The sequence below is a fragment of the Trachymyrmex cornetzi genome, unplaced genomic scaffold (assembly GCF_001594075.2).
Source record: "Trachymyrmex cornetzi isolate Tcor2-1 unplaced genomic scaffold, Tcor1.1 scaffold579, whole genome shotgun sequence".
Taxonomy (NCBI): domain Eukaryota; kingdom Metazoa; phylum Arthropoda; class Insecta; order Hymenoptera; family Formicidae; genus Trachymyrmex; species Trachymyrmex cornetzi.
Genome location: NW_017299892.1, coordinates 1 through 10,733, shown reverse-complemented (window position 1 = coordinate 10,733; position 10,733 = coordinate 1). Strand labels below are relative to the sequence as shown.

Here is a 10,733-nt window from a genome sequence, read left to right as displayed (position 1 = left end):
CTCGGAAATTGCAAGAATATAATAAAAAACATTCAATAAATCGAAGTATTAAGTACTGAATTATGTTCTAGTGCAAGATTGCTTAATAAAATATTAAGACACAGAAAATGTATACACTATATCTATATATACTTAGCATATACACAATCATTATAAAAGTATAAGTTATCAAAATGTAAAAAACAATTACATCTTCTATTTAGTTTACATCGATGTGGTAAGTCGAGCGGTAAAGAGGTAATTGGTATAACTGCAAAAGCAAATTGCATGCTTATGCTATTATTATCAGCATAAGCTTTTGTCAACTATATTAATCTTGATATCTACAAAGAGAAAAGTGAACAGTTATATCTTACATTCTGAAAAATATAAACATCAAAATTCTACCTATACATCGACGGTAGGTACTGGTAGGTACGTGGCATTAGACAGCTGCGAATGATATATAACAGAAAACTTCGACGAGTATGTAAATGTATACATGTAAATATGTAAAAATAAAATCGGTTAAATAACGAGGCAAGCACACACACACACTATAATTATTAATTTAATCTAATTATCTCATGTTTTCATTCATTTATGACTATTCTTAAGGATGATTATTCATAAATTAATTATGAATTAATTTCTAACTATAATTAATTATGAATTATATCCATTCAATTTTTTCTACTTGCAATTAGAATTAAATTTATTATCAAAATCTTATCTGTTAAAAGATTTGGATTGAAGATACACGAGATAAAAAGAACACATCAAATTCGTAAATCGAGTCAATGATAAAAATATTTTCGACTTATTTTAACACGAACAGCTTTTTAGGAACTCGTAGGCGCTCTATTCTTAAATCTACTTTGTAATTTCGGAAGCGATGCATCGGCAATTATGGTAGTTCGTTTACTAAAGCTATAAAATAGAAATCTTTAGTTTATATAATACTTTCTGTGATAGTTTCGCGATTCTTTTGAACAAGTATATACTCGTATTGCGTTAATTTTCGTCTGTTATAAAGTACAAAATAGTGCAATTAATTAATTTACTAACAAGGGAAAATATGCATCAAAATGCAGCGGAAGAATGCGTTATATATACATATATATATATATATATATATATACATACATACATACATATATACATATACTTTCTTGTAGAATGCGTTATATATATATATATATATATATATATATATATATACATACATACATACATATATACATATACTTTCTTGTAAACTGGAAAATACGAGAATATACATATAAAAACACGTTGTCTCTCTTCCTTCTCTTGTTTCGGGCATACTAATGGAAGCATCAATGTGGAAGTTTATACACAACCATACTCATACCATATCGGACTGCCAGTCTTTGGCTCTTTATCAGCGGAGGGTTCCGTAAGTGCTTCATCTTGCACTGCATCCTTCATCGGACTGCTAATGTTCTTGGATTCGTTTATAACTGCCGATACTTTATTATAAATCAAAAAAGGACGTGACTCAGCTTGTGTTTCCGATTTTAAATTCGTCTCCATCTGCGCGGAGTTATCTCCTTGTTCCTGGAAGGACTCGCTTAGTAGCCTCTCCGTCTATGTTTCAAAGATTTCCTTGATAAATATCTTCGACATGATAAATTTGTTATTATTATTGTTATTATCATATAGTTATTCCTTACAGGTAAAGAAGCAGATGATGGTGGGGAATCGTCAGTATAGTACACTGTTCTTCTAGTTCCAGCATGTCCAAGTGCGTCTGATCCAAAACCTCTGCTCGGTCCTGAAAAAAAGATAGAAATTATATTGTTGATATTGTCAGTAATCGATGAATTAAATCTCATTTATTCTAAGAAATTATTTACCAGGTAAACGGTAGTCGTCAGTACTAGCATCTGAATCGTTCCCGCATGTGTCCGACTCGTACGTTTTACTGTCCGATTGCTTGGAATCTTCGGCCCATGAACGTCGATTCTAATATAAACAAGTCTCATATTATTATCGCTTCGATTACATCATTTAGAAATAATTATGAAGATATAAGATATATTAAACAGAGAAATTAATCGGCAAAGAAATATAAAAATGTTGTAGTGCAAGAAGTATAGTATATTTTGTTATTATTGTGTGTAATTAATTATTCACCTTATTGAGAAGTTCCGATCCGGCTTTTCTAACTCTGCGAACTAAACTGGCTCCAAAACCCTTCCTATATTTAAATACATGTGCAAGTTATAATAGGAGCAAGATGTATCTTATATAAAATTGATATGGATTGTCAAATTATAATTTTCTGCTAAACATACTTCTTGGTAGTGCAGCTGTTCAATTTTCTGTAGTGCTCCATAATTTTGTCTTCCAATTTTTCTTTTTGTCTATACAAGTGATTAACTTTATCCCTGTTGCACACATACACATATTAATAAAATAAGTTATTGTTAAATAAGAATTATTAACATAATTAATGCTAAAAAAAGTTGATGCGTTAAAAAAGCATGATGTTGTAAAAAGATAATAAGCTGTTATACTAACGCGAACAGTTTTTCTTCCATATGATAATGCTCCTTATCTTGAAGCGAATGTGTTAAAAGTTCGTGGTATTGTGTAAATAATAAGCTTATGTGCTCCATTAAGGAACGTCTGTCATTATCCAATCCAGAATTCATCTCTAATAGTCTCTTTAAAAAGAAAAGAAAGAACATGCATTCTAGTATTTTTCATAATCAATAACTGTATTACAACTGTAATAGTTACAAAATTATATCCATACATCACATCGTTCATGAAGGCTATTAACTTCTAACTTCAGATCCGAGCACTGTTCGTCTTTGACGCTAAGTTCGCCCTGCATTTCAGTCTGTTTTAAACTGAGGCGGTTCATCTCGATTTTATTCTTTCTGTAATCATCTTGCAAGTTTCTATATTCCGCTTTCAATCTTTCACTCGCAGTGTACAAATTTCTAAAGTCATCCTAGAGTATTTTTATAGATATTATTTTAAAAAATCATATTTTAAGTTATCGATAAAACAAAATTTATGTATTATATAATCAGATGTTTTAGTTATTTTTTAGGTACCTTCAACTTAGAATGTTCCCCTCGCAAATTATTTAAGCTTTTCGTGTTGTTAATCAAGGCTTCCCGTTCAGATTGTAGTGTTTCACTTTTCGTCTCTAATCTCTCACAAGTCTCCCGCAACGTTCTGTTTTCATTCTTCACGTCTCTTAAATTCGATTTAAGAGCATCCCGTTCACGACGTAAATTTTCATACTCGTTATTAAGTTGTTCATGCAAGGATTGTAAAGTGTTCTGATCATGAAGTAGTGCGGAATATACGTTCTGCTGTGTACTACGTTCTTTCAATAGCTAGATACACATATATGATGGTTAAATATATAAATAAAATTTTTATTTAAAATTATTAAAAATTATACGATAAATTATAGAAACAAATACTTCTTCTTTCTCTGCGATAAGTTGCGAATTGGCCAATTGCAACGCGGTGTGTTGTGCGGTTAATGAATTGCTTTGCGATTGTAACGTTGTTATGTGAACTTGAAGTTTCGCATTCTCGGATAACAAATTCTCCATTGCTGTTTCAGACATAGATGCTTTTATTTGCAAGTGTTCCAGTTCTCTCTAAAATTAGATAATAAAATATAAAATATAAACAACAATTGTAATATGTTTTAAACGTAAATACCTTTAAAGGTTCTATCACGATCTCTAAGGTTTTATTAACTTCGCTTTCCTTGTCGGTGCAAGTTGCGGATTCAGACATCGTTTCATCATTACTCTCTGATACAAAAGATTTTTTAATATGATTTATCACTTCTGGTATTTGGGCAATTCTGCAACAAATAAATTTATACGCATAATTACAAATTAGCAAAAAGAGTGGATCTCTTTTAGAATTTATTCACCTTTCCAATATAGTCTCCAGAGGTTGGGATAGCAATATATTATCGCTAAGGCCGAGTTTTTCCAAAACCGTATATAATTGTTGATTGCTTAGCTTTTCTGCGACGAGATTAGATTGAAGTATCTCTAAAGTTTCTCTATCGATCGCAGCTCGTGAATCGAGCTCCTTGCTAGATCGTTCAATTTCTTGCAATCTAAAACAAAGATAGTTTTATAACATTTAAAATATTATTTAAAAAGTATAAATTATATAAAAAAATTATATAAAAAACAATATATTTTCTCAAACACACCTTGATATTTGCGTAATACACTCCTGCAATTCCTGTTCGAGTTGTCCTACTTTCCTTTCCAAAACTTCAATTGTATTTGTTGCTTTATCTAAGGCTACATCTTTTTCCTAAAATATTACGCAAAATTATTTACTTTGTTACAATATTCATAATATTCAGCAATTAATGTTCACCTCAATTGTTTCTCTGTATTTATGAATATCACGTTGCGCAGCGTCCTTCTCTTTTTCCGTCGCTGTTAGTCTAGTTTCGAGATCAAGGCACTTGGAATTAATATCATTGATATTGTTTTCGATGAGTTTTAATTCTTCAACTTTTTGATTTGTCGTTTCTAGAGTACGTTCTAAATCATCAGCACGTCGTTGCACGCTCTCTAATAACAGTTGAACACGTTGTTTCTCTTTCACTGCGGTATCAGAATTTTTTTCCGATTCCATCATTTTCATATGGAGGGTCTAAATATGGCAAGAAAAAAAGATATAATAAGTCCATCAATACTAAAACGAAATATTTAGAAAAGTATAATTTGATCTAACGTACTTGGACTTCTTGTTGCTGCTTCTCGAAAGAAGTTCGTTGATTTTTAAGAGTGTTCTGAAGTTTCTTATTTTCTTCCAATGCTTGCTTGCAGACTAATTCTAAATCAGTATTTTGTTGTGTAAGTCTTTCTTTATTATCGTTCAATGATTCAATCTTCAACGAAAGCTTCTTTTTTTCCTTTTCCAATTCCAAAACGCGAGAGGAATTTTCATGGAATGAACTTTCTTTCAATGAATCGATTAAAGTATTTAAACGGCGATTTTCCAATTCCAATTTTAATGCTCGTGCCTGAGCATTGCTCGTTAATTGTTCAGACAGTCTATTATCATTGTGCACTAAAGACATTAATTAAATGTCACTAAACCATCTTCATTTGGAAAAAATAATTTTGTTAAAGGTAAAATTTGTTAAAACGCAAGTTTACCTGGTTCTTCAGAGTCACTAGATCCAGCTAATGCAGCTTCATTAGCAGCAGCTTTTGTTAATTGATGCAGTTGTGTATTTTCCTCCACAAGCTCTTGATATTTTTCTTTGTCAGCAGCACGTTCCTATAAATGATTTTCTGTTACATCTCATTATGTACGTTATATTTATTTATAATATTATAAAGTACTTGAAGTTCTTACTAATGCCATATCGTTAAGTAATTGCTTGTACTTAATAATTTCTGATTCAAGCTCCAATACTTTGTCTGCTCTGTTTCTTGACGAACTTAATTGTTCTTCAAGCATTTCTCTAGTCTCCATTAAAACTCTTAAATGCATAACAACAGTCATTAAATGTATTACAATTACTTTATTCATATTGTTCAAGTATTAGATTGTATAATATTAAAAATATATTACCTATTATCTTCACGTAGCTCTTCTATCCGAGTTTTATAAAATTCGATGTCTGTAAGTTTTTCTCTATATCGTGTTACTTCTATTTCTAAACGGTCTGCTCTGTCTGCTCTTTCAATTACAGCATCCAATTCATCTCTGTATGATTTAGCAGTACGAGCTTCGTGCATCAACTCTTGATTCTAAAATTATAAATGTCATATATTCACTATAAACATGTAAATTCAATATATATTATTCAGTATATACTACCTCTTGTCTTAGTTTTACAAGCAATGTTTTATTATGCTCTAGTTCTTCCTTACATTCAAGAAGAGCTTCCGTTTTTTCTTCTCTGTAAAAATTATATAAATATAATTATACTGTTATCAAATACCAAATTATATTAAATATTATTGGGATAGTTCTTTTTGTAACAATTATTTGCAATCGTACATTATTTTTAAAACTTTAATAAAACAATATTAATTAAATAACTATATATATTAATCAAATATCTTATTAATAGACAGTGATAACATGAATATACAATGTCATGTAAATTCTAATATATAAATATAATTTTTCTTGAAATAAATGCAACAAATAAAAATCATTTATTCTATTTTCTACTCATTTCGTTTATAAAAATTTAACCTCTTGCTAGTTAAACTTCGATTTATTGAGCATTCTATAATAAAATAAATAGAAAGTTAACATTTTACAAAATACGTACAATTCTTGACGCTGTTTTCGAACTTTAGATTTCCAATCAGCCAATTCAACTGCATAATGATGATTATCTTCTCTTTCCGTTTTAGTGACAGGATGGGATTGTTGCACCTTACTTATGTCTTCAGATTCCGCACTGATAGACGAATCGTTTCGTTCAACGCTATCATCTAACACTGTGTCCCTCCATTTCTGTTTTTCGCAAAATGTAATATCATATAATTGTAATATCGAACACTTATAGATTTTGTACAAATAAGAGATTGGTATGTACCTCCCGATATAAATACAATTCTTGGATCCATTTTTTTATTTGGACAAACAGATAACCCATATTTGCATTTTCCATAGCATCCTGCGTAATGACTATATCTTGGTGATCCGTAACCTGGATAGATTAAGATATCATTTTTTTTGTATAAATTCCACTAATATTATCTTTTCAATTCTATTAATTTAGTTTGTAGTAGTATCTATCTTTATTAGTAACTACTTTAACTGATATAATACCTGTTTAATGCACTCTACTATCGCAAGCTGCATATCAACGTGTAGAGTTTTTATCTTGGTAATAAACTTTTCTTTATTCGGACACTGGACAGCACATCCAAGAAGTAATAACAGCAATAACTTCATATCAGCTATGTACAACTCTGGCTCCTTTCCCAAATTTGCAACGTCGGGTAATTTTAAAATCACATGATCTAACTCCTCCTCATAAAACTGCTTCATGTTTTGTATCACGGTCTTTAAATTTTTCGTACGAATAACGGGATTATTATTGGACGGCACTACTTCATCATGCAATGGCTCTGGATTGCTACAATAAAAACCAAATATTATATTTTAACAATGTTCCATGACAATTGCATTGATATAACTCAATGGATACTTTCCATTTAATGACACAAAGCGACACACGCATCATTTTATCTTTCTTTTCAGTAACAAAGATAGAATGACACTTGTGTCGTCAAAGATGGAAAGAGCACCCAATATCTTGTATACTAAAAGACTCACATCTGTAGGAAGACACTATGCAATAAGACTCCGTCTACTAAGTCTTCATAGTTCGCCAATACATTGGGGTCTTCCAAACAGCTAGCAAACTAAAGCAACACAAAAAGAATACATGATTAAAGGCCGATTATTCCACCTTTTGCTAAATTTTACCTGTTAAATAAGTAGCAAGATTACCCAATCACATGCGCGAATTGCCAAATTTACCAAGAAAGTAAAATTTACCAAAAGGTAGAACAACTGGCCCTAATGTGATTGAATCCCAATATATAAGTTGCTTTCCATTTATACAAAAAATTTTCAGATAATTTTCATTTGTGACATCATTGGCCTATTCTTTTTAGCTGAACTTCTTGCATGGTCCATTTTTTCTCTTTTTCTCTTCAACGTGGAGAGAAAAGGAAGAAAAATGAGCCATGCAAGAACTTTAGCTAAAAAGAACAAACCTCATGACTCAGTTGAATGCATGTTCGTACTAACAAGTAAAATCAACTGAGTTTTTACCCATAATAATCTATATAAGCTTAAAACTGTGTTTTACTGAATCTTAGCTTTGTTTTCTATAGCTAAACTAGTATATACTTGTGGAACTTAAAATGAGACAAGTATATGTTTGATTTTTGATAAAAGTAAGAAAGACAATTCTAGTACAGAAATAAAAAACAGACGTCTTGTTAACTCACATTAAAAGAGAAATTATAAATCTGTGTTGTTATGCGATAACTTTGTCACCAAAGTAAGCAAGTAGACATCATTATCTCTAAGCATAAAGTATTCAAAATAACTTTAGATTGAGCATCACTTGTGTGAAAATGGAAAGCAACTATAGTTTAGCATAGAATAGCAACAATCCTACCATACTTTCTCACACATATCAACAACAGGTCTGTTCGTTTTAGCTAAATTTCTTTCACAATTCATCTCTTCTTTTCTTTTCACATTAAAAAAACAAAGGAGAAAAGATAAATTGTACACAAGAAATTCAGCTAAAAAGAACATGCTTAGGGAAACATTAGAGTTTCATAACTAAGGAAACTCACCCAGGTGACCAGTGGCCCCGCCAAGAAATCATCAATTTCCGAGGAGGCCATTTTCGTAAAACTTGACGCAGGACGAGAGTATATTCGGTTATCATCTGTGTGTCAACAATGACGTTATCTTTCCCACGACGGGACACCGTGAGGGGGAATCGGTGCCGTCGGAGGCTGTCGCGCGTCGTTTCTCGTCGTCCTATAAATTAGTCGCGCACGAGCAGCGCGATTCCACAGCAAGGATCTACCGAAATCTACCGCAGCGATAAGAAACCTCCCTCAAATCGTTGCACGGTCACGTTGACGGATCACTGTCGCACGCGACTCGGACGTCGCGGATGAGGCGCGGATCATCGGCGCTTTCGACGCTTTAACGTTCGTCATTCGCGCGAGAAGAGGAACGGTACCGTCTAGTTTTGACCGAGCCGAAACTTGTCTCGTCGCGAACGAGTAGCCGGTACGACGAAAATCCTCAGGACTCTCACAGCTGATCGTTTTCATAACAAAAACATCAAGAACGCGATCATGGTGAGCGTCGCGCAGACTCGATCGAACGCGATTGGCCAATTGTAAAAGTGCCTTTACATGGGAGCATCAAGCGTCGAATATCTTCGTAGAAACTTATTGCGCATGATTTTGAATCTCCTATAATTCCAGCTACTTTTTAATAAAAAATGGTTTCTTTTAATAAAAAAATCGTAAAAGAAGTTACGTTTTGATATACGCTATACTGTCTTAATATGCAACGCTGAAATTATATTTGTTAATTACATCACATAATGTAAATTACAAGATTCCATTACCAGTAGTGTCCATATACATTGCGTCCAATGCATTTCAATTAAAATAAATATATCACTGCGCATGCTCTGACCAGAGAGAAATCTGAGAGAGGCCATGCCGGTTTTTTTCCTATTAAGTCTTGTGTCCACGATGCTAGAAATCGGTCCGAGACCTCGGATGAAGAAAGAATTGACCAATCGCAATGGTCATGTGATCAAATTGTTCAAATGTGATTTGTTAATTTTTTCTCTGTCCGAGATCTCGGACCGATTTCTAGCATCGTGGACACAAGGCTTTAGAGGCTCTGCACAAGAAAAGGAACAGGGAATAGAGAATAAGAATTTCAACCTATCAGAAATCATGTATTGTGGAATATACAGTTTCTGATAGGTTGAAATTCTTGTTCTCTGTTCCCTGTACCTTTTATTGTGCGAAGCCCCTTAGGAATCAGACTACGCATTGAAGATTGAGATTGAAGATTGAAAGATTGAAATTTAACTAATCAAAACAATAGGAGCTAAAATTCCTTTGTCTTCGTCGGTCAAATTTCAATTTTCAATCTTTAATCCAATCTTCAATGCGGAGTCTGATTCTGGCTTTAACCATCGAAATCGCCCGTACACTACCGCCAGTACATCCATTTTCAATTTGAGAACTACGAGATATACATTTTCTGACACTATCGATAAAATCGTATTGTCGAAAGTATAGATGTGGTTCGTCTTTGTACTAAATCGTCAGGATAGAAGCATGCCAACTATTCATAGGAGGGATAGTTTAATGGGTCCTCGAACGAAAAAATTTTAACTTCGCATCTCCTACATATAAAAGTTGCTGAATTTTAATAAATGGAATTGTGTGTGTGAAAATTCAAACAAAGTTAATTTAGTGAATTTTGTCTTATAATATTTATCTTATAATATTTTATAAAATTACGAAGTTATGTTTCTTTATGCAAATTTTCAGCCCGTTTTTACTAAACATAATTACTAGTATGTATCAAAGTCTCTATAATTACTGGCAATTATAGAGATTTTTAATAAATTAAATCTTTTCTAAATACATACATATATTGTCAATTTAAGGTATAATTTAGCAAAAACGAGCTATAGAGGCCCTCCACCACCCCTCCCCCGCCAATTTTATTGGCGGTCCTCTTTTCTTTGTGTAAGTGTACTTACCCATAAAAAAAACGAATTACTAATAAATTTAGTAGCCCGTTTTTGCAGGTAAGTATATTTTTAATTTTTTTTTTATTTTTATGTCTCTAATATTATTTTATTGTATTTGGCTAATGAAATTGCAATAACTTTTATACTATTATTCTTTATTGTAATCCTTTATGCAATTCGATATTACAATTACAATAATTATTTACAATACAATATACAATTATAAATGCTGTTCAAAATATAATAAAAATGATTATATAGAAGCATAATTAACAAATTTTAGTAACGCGGGATTATACGAATACGTCGAAAATACATACGATAACACAAATTTTTCTAAACCATAATGTTTAATAAAATATTGATAAACGTAGAAGAAATACTAACAACAATTAGATTATATTTACTATTAATTATTAATTTGTGAATA

At 31.8% G+C, this 10,733-nt stretch overlaps 1 protein-coding gene across 1 annotated transcript; it reads right to left on the bottom strand.

The window, feature by feature from the left end:
• Window positions 1-1,228: 1,228 nt before the first annotated feature.
• On the bottom strand, window positions 1,229-8,864 carry Girdin (protein girdin). Its single transcript, XM_018515400.1, has 23 exons — window positions 8,358-8,864; window positions 7,318-7,406; window positions 6,808-7,117; window positions 6,572-6,685; window positions 6,302-6,489; window positions 5,839-5,920; window positions 5,590-5,768; window positions 5,371-5,497; window positions 5,169-5,292; window positions 4,745-5,079; window positions 4,378-4,659; window positions 4,205-4,311; window positions 3,914-4,105; window positions 3,694-3,841; window positions 3,447-3,629; window positions 3,069-3,356; window positions 2,762-2,962; window positions 2,524-2,669; window positions 2,298-2,390; window positions 2,137-2,200; window positions 1,857-1,965; window positions 1,674-1,774; window positions 1,229-1,587 (listed from the first exon to the last, which is right to left on the bottom strand). The coding sequence occupies exons 1-23, from the start codon at window positions 8,406-8,408 to the stop codon at window positions 1,330-1,332; spliced, it is 3,771 nt and encodes a 1,256-aa protein (XP_018370902.1). The 5' UTR covers window positions 8,409-8,864; the 3' UTR covers window positions 1,229-1,329.
• Window positions 8,865-10,733: the final 1,869 nt, after the last annotated feature.

Bases quoted from the DNA above. Each gene is read 5' to 3' on its own strand.
- Girdin (XM_018515400.1), bottom strand. From the start codon at position 8,408: ATGGCCTCCTCGGAAATTGATGATTTCTTGGCGGGGCCACTGGTCACC. The intron at 7,118-7,317 runs GTGAGTCTTTTA...TTTTTATTGTAG, and splicing joins CATAGTGTCTTCCTACAGAT to CAATCCAGAGCCATTGCATG. The intron at 4,106-4,204 runs GTGTGTTTGAGA...TCTTTGTTTTAG, and splicing joins TGTATTACGCAAATATCAAG to ATTGCAAGAAATTGAACGAT.